Source organism: Pristis pectinata, chromosome 24 (genome assembly GCF_009764475.1).
Source record: "Pristis pectinata isolate sPriPec2 chromosome 24, sPriPec2.1.pri, whole genome shotgun sequence".
NCBI lineage: Eukaryota > Metazoa > Chordata > Chondrichthyes > Rhinopristiformes > Pristidae > Pristis > Pristis pectinata.
Window position 1 is genome coordinate 6,013,030 of NC_067428.1, and position 19,113 is coordinate 6,032,142.

General features: G+C 47.9%; 1 protein-coding gene and 1 pseudogene across 1 annotated transcript; one reads left to right on the forward strand and one right to left on the reverse strand.

Annotated features, from left to right (window-relative positions):
* Positions 1–14,095, reverse strand: part of LOC127582703 (immunoglobulin lambda-1 light chain-like) — a 36,497-nt pseudogene extending 22,402 nt beyond the window's left edge.
* A 674-nt stretch (positions 14,096–14,769) lies between these two features.
* Positions 14,770–17,596, forward strand: LOC127582764 (immunoglobulin lambda-1 light chain-like). The gene is made up of 3 exons (XM_052038337.1): positions 14,770–14,913; positions 15,018–15,371; positions 16,902–17,596. Exons 1-3 carry the CDS (start codon positions 14,868–14,870, stop codon positions 17,222–17,224), a joined length of 723 nt encoding a protein of 240 aa, XP_051894297.1. The 5' UTR covers positions 14,770–14,867; the 3' UTR covers positions 17,225–17,596.
* The last annotated feature ends 1,517 nt before the right edge of the window (positions 17,597–19,113 follow it).

Consider the following 19,113-nt stretch of genomic DNA (forward strand, 5'->3'; position numbering starts at 1 on the left):
CGCAAACCTGTCTTGAGTGCCACAGGTAAGGAGGGATTCGAGTCCCCAGTTAAGTTAATTTCTGTTCGGGGTTCGAGTCCCCAGTTAAGTTAATTTCTGTTTGGGGTTTGAGTCCCCAGTTAAGTTAAGTTAAGTTAAGTTAAGTTAAGTTAAGTTAAGTTAAGTTAAGTTCCTGTCAGGGTTCGAGGTCCCAGTTTTGGGTTTGGGATTTTAAGTTGTGAATTTCAAGGTTTTGAGCTCTAAGTTCTGAGATTGGTTCTCCGGTACTACCACCCTGCCTTAGACCGGTTCTTAAGATGGGAAATCCTCCACGGGCAGGTCAGGAACCTGAAGTGGGTGAAGGAAAGAGACCGATCTTATAGGTAATCGCAGCGATTCGTACCATCCGATTGGGAAGAATACAAAATGGGACAAACTCTCGATAAGTCTGGGTCCAATACCCCACTATCTAAGTTATGTAAAGATGATCTGAAGAACGAGAGTAACTTCCGTAAATTATCAGCATGCCTCAATATGAAGTTGGGAAACGAAATATGGCCATTGGGGGGCACATGGGTCGTAAATAAATGCTTAAAAGCAGAAAAGGCAATTTGCGAGCGGAATACAGGGGAAAAATGGAAATTATTAATGTCCACTTGGAGAAAAACGGCTAAAGACCTAACAAATAAATCTAAGCAGGCTAGCTGGGAACATAATGCGTGCAGAAGGGGAATTAGTGTGTGTGATGAACAGGGAAATCCTAAGAGTTGGGAAGTCCTGAAGTCTCAGTGCGGAGACCATGATGCTGAAAAGAGCAGAAGGGAGAGAGGAGAGGTAAATGAGGTGTATAAGGAGAAGGGCAGAAATAAAAATAAAAGTAGTAAGGATAAAGTGGAGGTACCTCCTGACATGTCTGGCGTGCCCCTGTTGTTCCAAAGTAATGATACGGACAAAGAGGAGGAGGATTGGATGGTCCGACCCACAGTGCCTACCTACCCCCCGGTTTCATTGCCGCCCCCATATAATGCGGCTAGCCCGCCAGCCGTCCCGCCCTTACCACCAGCGACTGCTAGCCAAGTCCCGCCCACAGGCCAAGTCCATGGCCCTATTGCATCCCGAACCAGGATGCGGCTTAGTCGAAGGGAAAGCCCACAGACGGGTGGCTCTAAGGCCACAGACAAACGACGAAGCGTTTTGGCAAGGGACGGTCCTTCAATAGATTCTCAGACGGACGTCGACTCTGATTCTACCACTGATTATAGCGACCCTACAGATCCCAGCCTACCAACCATGTTGAATGGGGTTAAGGGAGCCAAGGTTAAGAAACAATTCCCGAACAGGAGTGTTCCCAATCCTGATCCAGCCCAAGCCATCGCTAATCCTACAATCCAAATTTACACCCCTTGGAAGCCTCAGGAGATGTGCTTAATCATGAGTCAGGCGCCCAACCGTAAAACCAACCCCTAGGATTTCATAGATTATGTGATTGGAACAATTCAGATGTATCAGGCCGCCCCCCAAGACCTTTTCAGTTTTTGTTGCATGGCCCTTACGACTAATGAAGTGGCACAGTGGAAAGAACACCTGGGGAACTATGCTGACTGTACAGCCTTTCAGGTGGCCATCGAGCCTCAGGACCAGGTGGCCACTATTAGAACTGCCCTTCGTAAAACCCTCCAACAGCCTATTGACATAACTAAAGTTTTAGAATGCCAACCGAAACAGGATGAGGACGGCCCAGACTTTTGGGACTGTTTCTGTTCAACTTACAGTACCTATGCAGGGGACGATGCCTACAACAGAGGCAATGCCTCCCCCCAGTTTAACGCCCTCCTACTACAATGCATCCCTGCGGGAGTGGCCTCAGCTATCCGCACTAATGACATGAATTGGCCTGACCACACACAACAAGCCATGAGGAGGGCGCTAGTCAACTTCTGGAGTAACAGGTGCGATACGAAAGCCACAAAGGTAAAACAGGAAATGGTGCAGAGACCCCCTTGGCCCCAACCTTCCTACTCCGACAATACGGGCTATCAAATGGAGCGGCAATTTTGCGTTCCAGAAGGGGTTGACTGGTCCGGTAAAGGATACCCACTGTACCCCAATGACTTAAGAACCCCAGTGTACAGGCCCCCTTGTGGACCACCACCACCACCACCACCCTCTCATAATTACCTAGGACCCATGGGGATAGGAAAAGACCGGTGGCATACTACTCCACTCGGCTGGACCCAGTTGCAAGGGGACTTCCACCATACTCACAAATGCTTCCAGCCATTTATTCCCTAGTAACAGCAGCCTCCAATATAACCCTGCAACAGGCAGTGATGGTTTATTCCTCCCATACCGTAATGGCACTCTTAACTTCTCACCAGATGCAACACCTTACCCAGGCCTGCTTAAACAGATATGAGGTAGCACTCCTGAATAACCCACTCCTCACTTTTGCCTACTGTATGACCATTAATCCTGCCACCTTCCTAGAGGCCCCACCTGAGGATCTTGCAGACCCACCTCATGACTGTCTAATGCGTGACCACTTTTTAACGGCACCCCGTCCGGACCTTTCAGATAAGGCCATCCAGTCAGCCGACTTAAACCTGTACATCGACGGTAGTTCCTACATTTCTGAACTGGGCACCCGCTTTAGTGGCTATGCCGTGGTAAACGACTCCTAGAGTGTGGAATCTGCATCTCTGCAGCCCCCAGTCTCTGCCCAAAAAGCAGAACTCTTTGCCCTGACCCGAGCTTGCATTTTAGCCAAGGACAAAGTAGCTAACATCTTCACTGACTCCCTCTATGCTTTTGGAGTTGCCCATGATTTTGGCCAACTCTGGGCACACAGGGGATTTCTGACCTCTACAGGTAGCCCCATACAGAATGCGGCTTATGTAAAGAACCTCCTCCAAACCATCCTCCTCCCAAACAAATTGGCCATCATTAAATGCTCCGCTCACCTTTCAGATGCCTCCCTAATAACCCAGGGCAATAACAGGGCAGATACAGAAGTGAAATTGGCAGCACGCCAGGGGTCTAAAATCGTTTCCACTATGGAAAAACAAGCAGTTGTTTGCAAGCCAAAGATAGCAACGACGGGCACCCCAGACATGGTCACTGTGCAGCGCTTACAGGGGGACGCCCCTGACTCAGAAAAACAAATGTGGAAGGCGCACGGGTGTACGCACTCTGCGCTACACTGCCTCTGGGTTACTCCAGTCAGTCAAGCATGCATACCTGATTCTTTGTTACCAATGCTTATTGACTGCCTACATTCTGACACCCACCTTGGCAAGGAGGGAATGAGTAACATTTTACTATGTACCTGGTGGCACCCCAGATTGGAGGAAGCAGCACAAGGCAAAATACGGTTGTGCTTGATATGCCAACAAACCAATGCTGGGAAAGGGGTGAAGTGCACCCCAGGCAAAACCCCCTTGCCAGGTGGTCCTCTTGAATGCATACAACTCGACTTTATTGAATTACCGCGTGTACATTGTTACAAGTACTGTCTCGTTATTGTTGATGTATTTAGTAGATGGATCGAAGCTTTTCCAACCACTAACAATAAGGCCTCAACAGTGGTAAAGTTATTACTTACAGAGGTTATACCAAGGTTTGGGGTACCCTGACGGATAAGTTCTGACAATGGTCCCCACTTCATAGGGAAAATAAATAAGGAATTGTGCGAGGCACTGCATATCGAACATCAGTTCCACTGCACCTACCACCCTCAAGCAGCGGGTGTAGTAGATAGAGCTAACAGCACCCTTAAGAATAAACTAACCAAATTAGTGTCAGAGACAGGTCTAAACTGGTTGAAGGTTCTCCCCTTAGCATTATACCATATGAGAATCACCCCCCACTTGGCCACCGGGGTATCGGCTGCGGAAATCGTCTATGGGAGTCTGGGAAGAGCCCCATGGGACGCCGCCACCCAACCCCCCACACAGGTTGACCTTAATATCATGGGGGATGAACTACAAAGGTATTTCAGACAACTTACGTTCTCTTTAAAGCTTCTTCATTCGCAGGTGGAGAGTGCCTTTAACCCACCTGAAGGGCAGAACACTGAATTGCCTGACCTGGAAATCGGAGACTCGGTACTGATACGGGATTGGGAGCGCCCTAAACTGGGACCTCGGTGGAAAGGCCCCTTCCAGATACTACTCCAAACACCGACAGCCGTGAAAGTAAAAGGCCAGGAACGCTGGATTCATCTGAGCGACTGCAAACGATGGCCACCGGAGGAAAGCTAATACTTTTTAAATTCGGACTCCTCACCATTACCAGTACTCTTGTGTGGGCATTAGAGGATAATTTGTTTTACAAAATACATATGCAGCTACATGGGAATCACACCGTTTGTTAACCCTTGGCATTTTTATAGCCACACCAAGCTGGAGCCCCAGGGCCTTCTTAAAGTATGAATTTTCATTAACAAAGTGTGTTGGACAGACGGAAACTTACAGGAGGGTGCTGCCGGGTAAATATTTGCAAGGAACAGTAACAGGACCTAGTAGTACAGCCCACCGCCAGTCCTTCTCCCACAGCTTCACCGGCACGGGGTGGGGTTGTGCGCTAGCAATTGTACAGCATACGATAGCATTTGCCGCCACTACCTGTACAGAGAGGAATTGCGGGTTTAAAGGGCGATGGTTTAGCTGTGAGTGCGCTGCAACTAGGTGTGCTACGTTACTTGCAGGAGAGCGATGGGTTTGTGGAGAAGGGAACGGGACCCACTTGAGATTGTCTAATGTCTCTTTAGAATGGCTAACCAGGGAGAATTACCTGAGGGAGCATGGGAGAAATGTTGCTGGGATCTCTTGGTATTCTCAAATGCCCAGTCCACGGCAATCGGGAAATGTAACCTGCTACCGGGCTAAGGAAGGGTATGTGTTCCTCTTTAGTGGCACTTACACCACAGCCACCCCCACTCTGCAGCCTGGTTTGCAATAGGAACGATCGGGCCGGTCACGGTCCCCTGCCCCCAGAAGGCTCATGTCCGACGAAGACTTGTGGTGTGGTCAGTTAGTGAGGAGTTCTGTGAGGATTGGAGGGATCCTATGTCATTGGGATCTCCCTTAGCATTGTTAGACCATGGATTCCTGAGTACTCTTTCTCTGGGGGTTTCGGCAGGAACTATAGCCGCAAAAAACCAGAACTACCTTATTTGTGGACTGGCTGCACTGGGAAACAGTACTATGGAGGGCCTGAAGACAGTGAACCGGGAACTGGCAGAGCTTCGACTTTATGCCCAGCAGACCCGGTATGCTGTGGACTACCAGCTGGCTCAGCAAGGAGGAGTATATGCTATAGTTGGGGACAAATGTATCACCAACGTGAGAGATGAGTCCTACAACATCTCCCATGCCATTCAGGACATTCAGACGCAAGTAGATAGCTTTAGACAGGGATTTACAGGAGGGACAAGTTGGTTGGGGTGGCTGCTAGGAGGGTCGTAGGCATCATACCTGCTGCATGGAGCTGTGGGACTAATAGTGATTATAATAGTATGCTGTGTGGTGCTGGCCTGTCTATATACCTGTTGCAAGGTCCTTATTAATGAGCTCCTGGACCCGTTTTCAGCGCCGCTCTAGTTTATCATGAAATGATAAAAAGGAGGGAATGAGGAAGTGAAGGGGTTAAGAATTGCAACCATACCTATCACTGGCAATGAAAATATATATATATATATGCATTTATATTTCTTTAGCAAGGACTAGAAAGCTGCTGACCCACTAGTTAGGATGGAATGTTAAGTATGTTAACTGCCTTTGTTTCGGGTAACGAACCATTCCGATATGTCAGACGGTGGCGATACTGAGTGTAATTAACATCGAGGTGAAGACTTGGTCTGAACAATGAAGGGTGATACCTGCCTTTGAAAGCCTTGATTATAACTGAATTATACTAAGACAAAAGGTGTGATAGCTGTCTCGGGATCTCTATAGCTTGACCGAAACTCGCGGTGCCGTTTGCATGGGATGTGCGTGACAATTCCTGTATAAATGTCTGTCTGCCCTTTGTGCAGGGAGAACTCGGGAAACGACTCACATTGAATGCTGAAGAGAATTCTTCTAGCGGTGCACTGCTAATAAAGGTATTTGTTCGAATCGACCCTGTGGCACTGTGTTACTTACAGCGGACGGAAAGGGAAAATTGATTTCGGGACGACACCACCTCTCTTGTTTTCAGCTCTCCCTCCTCTGGAAAAATATCCTTAATGTCGACTCTCATTCTCCTCCTTGTAATTTGTGTACCTCTCGGGTCACACCTCAGCCTCCCCGACTCCACTGAAAACAAACTCATCTGATACAATCTTTCTTTTTATCTGAAAATTTAATCAATTGGTGAGACAGGATTTCCCACAAAAATAACCATGCTGTCTATCCCTGATCAACCCCTGCCTTTCCAAATATAAATATCTCCTGTCCTTGGAAATTTTTACAATAATTTCCCTGCCACTGTTTTGAGACTCACTGACCTGTAGTTACCTGGCTTCTCCCTGCTGCCCTACTTGAATAATGGAACCACCTTTTCCCTCCTCTAGCCATCTGATACCTCACCTGTGGCAACAAGACTCAAAAATCTCCATCAAGGACCCAGCAGTCTCCTCCTTTGCCTCCCATAGAAGCCTGGGATACATCCCATCAGGCCCTGGGGATGTGAACACTTAATTCTGCTCCAGAACATCTAATACCTCTGTCTTCTTAATGCGAACAAGCTCCAGAATATCACCGTCCCTTTCCCTGAACTCTCCATTTACCGTGTATTTCTCTTTGGTGAATACAGATGAGAAGTATCCACTTAAGCCCTCACCCTCATCCCCTGGCTCCATGCACAGATTCCTCTTTTGCTCCCTAAAGAGACCTGTGTTTTCCATTCTTCCACCTTTATTCCTAATATACGTAAAATATGCCTTGGGATTCTCCTTCATCTTGTGTTCCACTGACATTTAACGGCCCTTCTTTCCTCTCTTTAAGTTCTCTCCTGCACTTTCTCTACTCCTCAAGGGTCTCTCCCATTTTCAGTCACCAATACCAGCCATGTACTTCCTTTGATTTCTTCATCAAGCCCTTGGTATCCCTTGATACCGAGGATTTCTCAATCTTGCCATCCTTTCCTTTCACCTTTATGACAGCATGTTGGCCCTGAACTCTCACTCTCCCACCTTTAAAACACTCCCCTAGTTGGATGTGTTCTACCCACAAGCAGCTTCTCCCAGTCAACTTTCCCCAGCTCATGATATTGGAATCAGCTCTCCCCCATTTATGGATCTGAACATCTGGACCATTCTTATCACTTCCCCAAACAACTTTGAACCTTCCAGAATTATTACTACTGTACCCAAAATGCTCCCACTGACACTTCCACCACTTGCCGAGCCTCACTCACAAGACAGGGTCCAGTACAGACAGGTCCCGGCAGGATTATCTATTAATTGGCTGAGAAAACTCTCCTGGATGAAGTTTACAAATTCCATCCCATCTGTGCCCTTCACACTCAGGCAATCCCGGTCAATATTGGGGAAGATAAAATTCTCATTACTTATAACTCTCTTTCTCGTACACCTTTCAGTGATTTGTCGACATATCTGCTCCTCTCTCTCCCACTGACTTGTCTGCAGGTCTAAAGGGAAGTGGTTCTGTGAAAATCAAACTGTGCTTTGGTGAGCAGATTATTGCAGTGTAGGTGTCACTTGATACCATTGTCGGTGACCCCTTCCATCTTTGCTGGTGAGTGAGAGTAGGCTGATTGGGCAACAATTAGCTGGACTGGATCTGTCCTGCTTTTGGTGAAGAGCACAAATCCCAGCATTTTTCCACAGAGTCAGGGAGACAAAAGTCTTGCATCTGTCCTGGAACCCAGGACACCTACCCCCAAGTGAGTTCACTCAGTACCTGCTGCAGACCCAGTTTGGCAGCTCGGTCCTTCAGTCCACAGTTGGCCTGCAGTGGTGGTGCTCCCAAGCCACTTTCAGTGGTGGATATTGAAGTCCCCAGCCAGGGTAAATTCTGTGCTCTCGCTGCTGTCAGTACTTCTGTATGAAGGGAGAATGGGTTGGTTAGGCCTTTATTCATCAGAGCATTGAAGAATGAGGGGAGATCTCACAGTACTTTGTAAAATTCAAACAGAACTGTACTTTCGATCCTAGGAAGATTTCACCAATCACTGGAGAGTCCAAAACCAGAAGATCACAGGAGTCAGGGAATGAAATTAAGAACTGTGTTCAGGAGAAATTTCTTTACAGATTTTCTACCAGAGAAGACAGTGGAAGCCAAATCATTAAAAATATTCAAGAAAGGATATGGGGAGAAGGTGGGAACAGGTACTGAAGTGGATGATCAGTCATGTTCGTGTTGAATGGGGCGGCAGAAACAAGGGCCCGAATGGCCCACTCCTGCTCCTATTCTCACTGTTACTCTGTCTCACTCTGCCACCTGACCCACCACTCCACCAGCCTGCCTCTGTCTCCTTAAAGTCTGTTACTATCATCCTCACAGTTCACTGGGCCTCCAAGTTTTGTGTCAACTGTAAATCTGGAGGTTGTGTCCTGTAAACCCAAATGCGAGTCATTAACATACATGAAGGAAAACAGTGGCCCTCATACTGACCCCTGGGGCACTCACTCACACTTCCTTCCCCTCTGTTACACTGCTACTCTCTCTTGTTTCTCTGTTACTGTCTCCATGTTAGGTGCAGCTACACATTCCCGGACCTGCTCTGTATCAATCCTTAGCTCAGCCGGAATCTCAGCCACATCTTCCTTTGCTGAGACTCCAGAAGGACCTTCTTCCTTTGTACAGACTGAAGTGCTGCATCTCTGCCCTCTGTCCTCATTGGACCAGAAATGTTCTGAAGAAGGAAGCTCCTCTCAACACTCTCATCAGCTCCTCCCACTCTGTGTCCCTTATGTCACTGCTGTCCTGTCTGTACTTGGATCATGGAAGTTCTCTGACCTCACTTGATTTGTGTAATCTCCCTGCAAAGTTGTTGCTCGACATCCTTCCCACAAACTGGCATTGTGTACAATAGTCCTGGTCAGGTTAATGCCTCTCTGTTGTTTCTTCACTCAAAGTAGACTCAGAGAGTAATACAGCAGGGAAACAGGCCCTTTGGCCCAACTCATGTCTGCTGAAAAATTTGTCCATCTGAGCTCGCCCCATTTGCCAGTGTTAGGTCCATAGAACCATAGAAAAGAACCATAGAAAACTACAGCACAGAAAACAGGCCATTCAGCCCTTCTAGTCTGTGCTGAAACATTATTCCGCTAGTCCCATTTACCTGCCCCCAGCCCATACCCCTCCAGACCTCTCTCATCCATGTATCTATCCAATTTACTCTTAAAAGTTAAGAACGAGCCTGCATTTACCACATCAGATGGCAGCCCATTCCACACTCCCACCACTCTTTGAGTGAAGAAGTTCCCTCTAATGTTCCCCCTAAACCTTTCCCCCTTCACCCTAAAACCATGTCCTCTCGTACTTATCTCTCCTAATCTAGGTGGAAAGAGCCTACTTGCATTAACCCTGTCTATGCCCCTCATCATTTTATAAACCTCTATCATACCTCCCCTCATTCTTCTCCGTTCCAAGGAATAAAGTCCTAACATGCTTAATCTTTCCTTATAACTCAACTCCTGAAGACCCGGCAACATTCTTGTAAATCTCCTCCGCACTCTTTCAATCTTACTGACATCCTTCCTGTAGTTCGGCGACCAGATCTGCACACAATATTCTAAATTTGGTCTCACCAATGACTTATACAACCTCACCAAAACATTCCAACTCCTATACTCAATACTTTGATTTATAAATGCCAGGATGCCAAAAGCCTTTTTTACAACCCTGTCTACCTGTGACTCTACTTTCAGAGAATTATGTATCTGAACTCCCAGATCCCTTTGTTCCTCCGCACTCCTCAGTGCCCTACCATTTACTGTGTATGTCCTCCCTTGATTTGTCCTTCCAAAATGCAACACCTCACACTTGTCTGCATGAAATTCCATCTGCCATTTTCTGGACCATTTTTCTATTTGGTCCAGATCCCTCTGCAAGCTTTGAAAGCCTTCCTCACTGTCCACTACACCTCCAATCTTAGTGTCATCCGCAAACTTACTAATCCAATTTTCCACATTATCATCTAGATCATTGATATATACAACAAACAACAATGGCCCCAACACAGATCCCTGAGGCACACCACTAGTCACAGGCCTCCAATCTGAGAAACAACCGTCCACAACCACTCTCTGTCTTCTCCCACTCAGCCAATTTCGAATCCAGTTTACAACCTTTCCATGGATACCCATTGACTGAACCTTCTGAACTAATCTCCCATGTGGGACCTTGTCAAAGGCCTTACTAAAGTCCATGTAGACAACATCCACAGCCTTATCTTCATCTACTTTCTTAGTGACCTCCTCAAAAAACTCCACAAGATTCATTAAACACGATCTACCACACACAAAGCCATGCTGACTATCCTTAATCAACCCTTGGCTGTCCAAATACTTATATGTCTTATCTCTCAGACCACCTTCCAATAATTTACCCACTACTGATGTCAGGCTCACTGGCCTGTAATTACGTGGTTTACTCTTCGAGCCTTTCTTAAACAATGGAACAACATGAGTTATCCTCCAGTCCTCCGGCACCACACCCGTGGCTAGGGACATATTAAATATATCTGCCAGAGCCCCTGCAATTTCTACACTGGTCTCTCTCAAGGTCCGAGGAAATATCTTGTCAGGCCCTGGGGATTTATCTACCTTTATTTGCTGTAAAGCATCAAGTACCTCCTCCTTTTTAGTCTCTATATGTTCCATGACACTAGTGCTTGTCTCCCTTCCTTCCATTTCCACGATGCCAGTTTCCTGAGTAAATACTGATGCAAAAAAACTGTTTAAGACCTCCCCCATCTCCTGAGGCTCCACGCATATACGATGACTCTGATCTTCTAGGGGACCAATTCTGTCTCTTACTATCCTTTTGCTCAATATACCTGTAGAAACCCTTTGGGTTTACGTTCACATTATCTGCCAAAGCAGCCTCATGTCTTCTTTTTGCCTTCCTGATTTCCTTTTTTAGTATTTTCTTACATTTCCAATACTCTTCAAGTACCTCATCCGTTCCTAGTTGCCTCTACCTGCTTTACACCTCTCTCTTTTCCTTAACCAGCTCACCAATATCCCTTGAAAATCAAGGTTCCCTATGCTTGTTACCCTTGCCTTTAATCCTGACAGGAACATACAAACTCTGCACTCTCAAAATTTTGTCTTTGAAGGCTTTCCATTTACTGAGCACATCCTTGCCAGAAAATAACTTATCCCAATCCACCCTACCTAGATCCTTTCTCATTCCCTCAAAATTGCCCTTTCTCCAGTTTAGAACCTTCACTCGAGGACCAGACCTATCCTTATCCATAATTATCTTGAAACTAATTGCATTATGGTCACTGGACCCAAAATGCTCCCCTACACATACTTCTGTCACCTGACCTGCCTGGTTCCCTAATAGGAGATCAAGTATTGCATTCTCTCTCGTTGGTACCTCTATATATTGATTTGTAATAGTAGGGGATTTTAACTTTCCACATATTGACTAGGACTCCCACACTGCAAAAGGGTTGGATGGCTTGGAATTTGTCAAATGTGTTCAGGGAAGTTTTCTAAATCAACTTTCTGTTTCTTACATCGGTCTGCTGTCTCCCTACAGATTTGTTCCTCAATTCTCTCCGACTATTGGGTGGTCTATAATACAAACCTATTAGTGTGGTCACACCTTTCCTGTTCCTCAGCTCCACCCATATGGCCTCTGTAGACGAGCCCTCCAGGCTGTCCTGTCTATGCACAGCCGTGATCTTTTCCCTGACCAGTAATGCCACTCCTCCCCCTTTCATCCCTCCCCCTCTATCACGTCTGAAACAAAGGAAGCCCGGAACATTAAGTTGCCAGTCCTGCCCCTCCTGCAACCATGTCTCACCAATAGCAATAACATCGTAATCCCACGTGCCAATCCACGCCCTAAACTCATCCGCCCTACCTACGATACTCCTTGCATTGAAATAGATGCACCTGAGAACATTGCTATCATGTACAAACCTTTGATTTCTGTCCATACCTACAGACCTCACAAGATCATTTTCCTTCTCACTTTCTTCTCTAACACGCTGGTTCCCCTCTCCCTGCAAATCTAGTTTAAATCCACCAGAGCAGCATTCCGTGGGTTACTCCACTTAGGTCCATATCCCCCTAAACCTTCCCTGTCCATGTACCTGTCCAAATGTCTTTTCAATGTTCTTACTGTCCCTTTCTCAATCACTTTCTCTGTTTTCAATTTCCTTTCCCTTGGAAAAAGACTGTGTGCATTCACCCTCTCTATGTCCATTTTATGCACCTCTGTAAGGTTACCCCCCAGTCTCCTGCACTCCACAGAAAAGGTCCTGGACTGCCCAACCTCCCCTGTAACTCAGGCTCTTGCGACCTAGTAACATCCTCGAAAATCTTCTCGGCACTCTTTTTCCAGTTTAATTACATCATTCCTATAACAGGGCGCCCAAAACTGTACACAATACTCCAGGTGCAGCCTTACTGATGTCTCGTATAACTGCAAAAGAGCATCCCAGCTCGTATACTCAATGCCCTGATTAGACGAAGGCCAGCATGCCAGATGCCTTCTTCAGCACCCTGTCTACATGTGACACCACTTTCAGTGAACTATGTACTTGTACTCCTTGGTAACTCTGTTCTACAACACTCGCCAATGCCCTCCTGTTCACTGTTAAAGTCCTACCCTGGTTTGACTTCTCAAAAAGCAACACCTCACACTTCTGGGTTGAACGCAATTTGCGATTCCTTAGCCCACTTACATTGTTGATCAAGATCCCTTTGGAATTTTTGATATGTTAAAAGATTCTGTCCTCCATCGACCCAGGACATCCTCACCAGCTGTGCAATATTCCATTAATCAATTCTTGAAGATGGTCACAGACACAGATTGTCACAGAAACAAGTCTGACTGTGGTTGTACAGCTGCAACATAATGTCCCAAGTCCTATATTCAATGACCTGACTGATGAAGACCACTGTGCCAAATGCCCTCTTCACCAACCAGTCCACCTGTGATGCAACTATCAGCGAACTATGTGCTTGTGCTCCTGGGTTCCACAACATTTCCAAGGGCCCGATCATTCACAGTGTAATGCAACACCTCACACTTAATAACAACTGTTCAGTGACAAACTTGTTGGTCTCCCAGCTCTGCGAGATGTCCGCAGGGGAATGCTGCTGACTGGCACATTCCAGGCTGCAGGAGTTCGTGCTGAGGGATGTACTGAAGCTGGGTGCAGCCAACGCAAGGGCTCGGTGGGTATGGACTACAGTTGAGGGTTCTTCTTCCACTAGAGATGGAGTGGTGGGGTCAGGTGAGGAAGTCCCTTAAGTGGTGTGAATATGGGACTGGGGTTTCACCCCAGGGAGCCACACGAGTGGCATCGGTGCTGTGGGTTCAAAAATAAAAGGGAACACGAATGATTGATCTGTACAGGAATATAAAGGTTTGCACTGTTTTATTGTTTATCTTTTATCTTTTATTTATCTTTTAATGATGAATAAAGTTTATTTGGGAATAAAAAACAACTGTTCAGTGACATCATTGGCGCCAGGCACCACGGAAATAACAAACCCTCCTGGAATCGTGTCTGTGACCACAGATGATAAAATCCCTTCTCCTGTTTCTCTCCAGACCATTTACCTCTCTCCCTGCATAACTGACCCACCCGTATGGCCGTGTCTCCATCCCCAGGGGAAGACTCTCCCCAATCAGTACTCTGAATATCATACAGTTAGAGAGTCGGGTGTCCTCAAGGGTCTCCTGACCCACATGCCAGCTCTTCTCTGTCTGTCCGCTGGTCACCTGCACCCCGCTGCCTACACTCACTTCAGCTGCAGGATGACCACCTCCTGAAACCTGCTGCACATGAAACCTTCAGCCTTGGGGATGGACTGTTGTTGCTTGAGCTCCTCCAGCTGCCAACACTTCCTGTACCTGTGGTCGTCCAGGGAACAGGAAGCATCTCGAGGTCCCACATTGCCCAAGATGCCCATTCCCATGGCTCTGAAATTCCCGACCAGGTCTGTCTTTATCAGACCATCACAATGGACAAGTAAAGACCGCACTTAAAACACCAGTACTGGTCAATGCCTTATTGCCTGACTTTCCCAGGTAACCTATTGAATTCCCTGAGTCTTTCTTGGAGCCAAATGCTTGTGTAAACTCACTGGGACCCCGAGGACATGTTGTGGGACTGGAGACGGGCACAGACCGGGTAAAGACGGGAGGATCCCTCCCGCAAAGGGTAAATGAGTCTTCCAGTGTTTCGGGCCGTCCGACAGTTCACTGTTACTGAGACCAGATTTCTTCCACACATTTAGACCGAATTCAAACTCTCAATCTGTCAGGGTGGGTTTGATCTCAATGTCTGAATGACTGATGTGGGAACAGGAAGCCTGCAGTGTCCTACCCTGTTGTAACTGGAGGTGTGAGGGGCATCTCTGGACTGAGGGGTGGAGTGCGGCAACAACTGAATCAGGGGAATGAAGGGAGAAAGTGGGAAACATCAATGAGCGACCTGCTCATTCCCGGGTTGTTTTAAACAGATCAGTCAGTTGCTGACAGTGTCACCGCCTCAAGCCGACGGTGTCTGACGGCGAATGGGAGGGTTTCAGATCCTTGCTCTGGTTGGTCAGTGTCAGTCGCCCTGGTTTGCATGGATTTCCTCCCTGGTGTGAATGGCTCTATAACTGGGTTCCATCGGCTGCGGCGGCCACGGTCTGTCACAGAGACAGCGTCTGAAGGGAGGCAGGAAGCTGACGGGCAGCAACGATGCGGACGCTGTGCTTTTTCTGGTCTCTGGCGCTGTGGCTGGGCTGTAAGTACAGGCAGCAAATCTGCACCGCCAGCGCTTGATGATGGGGGCTCTTGGGGTCACATTAAAGAGTCAACGGTTAAAATTGAATCCCTGCTCTTTTCCAGCTGGAGAGTCCCAGACTCTGACTCAGCCTCCAGTCGTATCGGTCAATCCAGGAGCCACGGCCACATTGGAATGTAACATCGGGGCAAAGGATAACTATGGTGTTGGCTTTTACAAGCAGACACCGGGAACAACGCCGCAGTTGGTTCTGTATCACCATCACTCTTGGAGTAGCCCAAGCTATTGGCCTGGGTTCAGCAGCGATCGTTTCACGTCGACAATCAACAGCGCCGCCACCGTTTACGAGTTGATCATAAAGAACGCGGAGCTGAATGACGCTGCCGTCTATTACTGCGGAAAGGGGATTTCACCGAATCCTATTGTGTTCGGCCCAGGGACCAAGCTCTTAGTTGCAGGTAAGTGTCTGGGAAATCTCTCCTGCAAATAGTGACGGCATGAATACGGTCACCTGGCATTTAATAATTTAAACGTTTTAATTTCCTGGTGGATTTTACAGTGAAAATGTTGATTTACAATCCAATCGTGTTCCGGGTCCAGCGCGAGTTCTACTCGATAGAGTTGTGTTCAGTGAATTTTTACCGTTTTTTAATGACCACGTTTCTCTTTTTAGTTGAATTTCCCGATAAAACATGAATTCACACTTTGTGTGAATTTATGCATTTTCTGGTGCCGTGTGCTTGTCCCAGACATGTGCTCTTCAATATGTGTTTCTGACAGGAACTCTCCCTCTCTGTGTGAGTTTGAACTGTTTCCGTCCGGTTAGTTTCTCCGCTTTTGTGTTGGTTTGATAGAAGCGAACGTGAGGGGTTTCAGATTCCTAAAGTGGGACCCGGAGTCTCACTGGGAACAGGATATTGCCGACTGAAGACAGCCCACGGTTGTCAAGACAGGAGAACAACAAGTTTCAAGTTATTCAATCAGGATCGTCCAGCGAATCCTCTCTCGGACTTTCACTGAACCTCCAATCCTCCCAGTGAGGGTGGAATCTCCTGCAGACACCCATCCAATAAAAGCCCCTCTCCCATTGCCCAGTCCTTGCCCCCTCTCTCCTGCCATCTATTCCCTTGAGTGCTGCTCCTTCCGGGAAACCGCTGCTCAGCGATTGCGGTCGCTGCACCGACTGAGGCCGGAGCTCCGGGTCTGGGGAGAATCCCACCTCCCCTCCCCCACAGTGAGTGGGAGCCGAATCCCTCGACATCATCCCAGATCACAGAGCGACCTGCCTTGTCCTGCTCCGTGAAGCACAGGACCGCGCACCTTGTGGCCTCGCCCACTGGGGCAGTGCAGAGTGTGAGATGGGTTTATTCTCCCGACAGCAGTGGGTGGCACAGCGGGGGCATTAGTGATGGGTGGGTGGGGAGAAGGGAAGAGGAGCAACGTGTCGCTGGTGGCACCGTGAGTGGGCACATTAAACTGATGCGGGGTCGCTGTTGGTGCCGGTGTCTGTCTCAAGTCTGTTAATGACTCGGTGCTAAAAAGCCTCACCAGTTGGAATTGATTATCCACGGGCAATCCCTGGTCCCAGAGCGAGGGGTCACTGGTTGGTAGTCGGAACTGGGATCATGGATCCCTCCTCTCACGAACCAAAGGTACTGAGGCAAAGTGAAGCCTTTCTGAGGGATTCTTCTCCCAATCAGCCACAGGCCGGGGTAGACCCTGGGAGCTGGAGGTGAAGTCACCGAGCGGGTGATGCTGGAAACCAGCGAGTCACCAGGAGGATCCTAAAACAAGAACTTGACCTCAAGTGTATCGTTCTTCAGTGTTGACCAACATGCACTGTCCTGCATGGACACGTCCCTGTCCCTCAGTGAGACTCGGGCCCCACTGTAGGAAGCTGGAACCGTTCACTCGGGCTTCTGTCAAATTGTGAAATGACGCGAGCTCTTCCGTGACCTGAAACACGTCTTCTCTTGTTCCCGTTCCAGCTCAGCAGCTCCCGGATCCTTCAGTAAAACTGTTTGGGCCGTCAGCCGAGGAGATCTCCGCTAAAGGAGTGGGCACCTTAGTTTGCCTGGTCAGTAAACTGTCGATGGGCTTCCCTGCCGTCAGCTGGACAGTGGACGGGAGTCCGACGAGCAGTGAGGTGGAAACCAGCGCGGTGAGGAGGAACACCGACAACACCTTTAGTCTCAGCAGCTATCTGACGGTGCCCGGCACAGACTGGAGCAGTGGGAGGGTGTACTCCTGCACAGTTCAACAAGGAGAAGCCTCGAAAATATCCGCAACAGTCGCACAATCCAGCTGTTGAACAGAGAGCCGCTGCGGGCGTGTTTGCTCCCTGATTACCGGGAGATCACTGCCTTGCATCTTTTACCCCCTCTCCCACTCTGTGTCTCGCTCTTCACTGTGCTCTGTGCTTCTGTTCCGCTCTCTGTGGTTTCCACCGTGTTCTTGGAATATTTGTACCCGAAGCTGCTTTTGTTCTGTTTCTCCCACCGAGAGGCTACACGGGGTTAAAGTGACCAGTTACTTGGTTTCAGTAGACATTTCAGCCGGTGAATGGTTTTCTCTGGCACCAGGGATGGATCTAATTAAAATAATTAATGAATGTTTTTATGATTCGTCATCAGTATCAGTCTGACAGACGGTAACGGTGATTAACTACCAATAAAGATGATCAGTGCAGAAATGATTTCCGTGTGTGGGTCTCGTTACCTGGCGTGCTCTTCCCATTCTGACAGCGGGTGGCAGGTGGGAGGTGGGGGGAGACTCGTCTCTCTGCTCCAGTACGTGTCCTGGTTCCGTGGAGTGAGAGGAAACCGCTCCTGAAGTGAGAAGTCAGGGGAAAACACTGTCGCCACTGAAAGTTTAGTGGTCAGGTGAGCCAGGAGCACAGAGAAGGGAGATGAAAAGACCACTGGGTTAAAATGCATTTGTTTCAACGCGAGAGACTGAACAGGTAAGGCGGATGTACTCCGGGTGTGGATTAGTTTTGGGGACTGGGATATTATTGCCAGAACAGAAACATGGCTGAGGGAGGGGCAGGACTGGCAGCTCAATGTTCCAAGATACAGATGCTGCAGGCCTGACAGAGGTACAGTAAAGGGGTGGGGGGGGGGGGGGGGAGTTGCTTTTCTGGGGAGGGAGAACATAACAGCAGAGGTTCGAGAGGATCTTCTTGGGGGATCATCCAGTGAGGCCATATGGGTGGAACTTAGGAAGAAGAAGGTGATGGTCACTTTGTTAGGCTGTGTTATAGCGCCCTTCCCCCAATAATCAGCAGGAATTAGGGGAGCAGATCAGAATCAGAATCAGGTTTATTATCACTGACATATGTCGTGAAATTTGCTGTTTTGGGGCAGCCGTACCGTGCAAGACAAGAAGACATAAAATTACTGTAAGTTACAAAATAAATAAAGTCAGCAATAATGAAGAGTAAAATAAATAATTAGATGCAGAGAGAGATCGTAGATAGTTGTCAGAGTAGCTGGGTTGTATGATGGGAGATTCTAACGTCCCTAACAATAACTGGGCCACACATGGTGCAACCAGCTTTGCTGGGGTGGAGTTTGTTCAACGTGTGCAACGAAGTTTCCTTGACCAATACATGGAGGACCCTACAAGAGAGGGCGCAGCACTGGACCTCCTCTGAGGGATGAGATAGGGTAAATGACTGAAGTGTTAGTGCGGGGGTGCTTCAGTCACTTACCATAATCCTATTATGTTAAAATAGTTTTGGAGAAAGATAGGATGGGTCCACGGGTTAAGGTCTGAAACTGGGGCAGGGCCAATTTTGGAGGGATTAGGTGGAATCTTGCAGAGGTGGATTGGGTGAGACTGTTGGCTGGAAAAGGAATGACTGGCAAGTGGGAAGACTTTAAAATGTGATCTCAAGAGTCCGGGGTGAAGGGCAAGGTTGGCAAATTCAGGGGATCCTGACTGAGGAGAGATATTGAGGCTGTGGTCAGGAAAATGAAAGAGGTATACATTGGGTTTAGGCAATCGGGAACGGGCGAATCCCTCGGTGACTAGCAGAAGTGCAGGAGTGCACTTAAGTAGGATATCAGAGGGCAAAATGAGGGTATGAGATGGATCTGGCAGGCACAATTAAGGAAAACCCCAAAAGGTGCCATGGGTATATTAAAAGGGTGGCGAGGGATCGAGTAGGTCACCTGAAGGATCAGCATTGCTTGGGGA

Coding starts and splice junctions, on each gene's coding strand:
- LOC127582764 (XM_052038337.1), top strand. CDS start 14,868: ATGCGGACGCTGTGCTTTTTCTGGTCTCTGGCGCTGTGGCTGGGCT. Junction 14,914..15,017: donor TCTGGCGCTGTGGCTGGGCT/GTAAGTACAGGC, acceptor GCTCTTTTCCAG/CTGGAGAGTCCCAGACTCTG. Junction 15,372..16,901: donor GACCAAGCTCTTAGTTGCAG/GTAAGTGTCTGG, acceptor TTCCCGTTCCAG/CTCAGCAGCTCCCGGATCCT.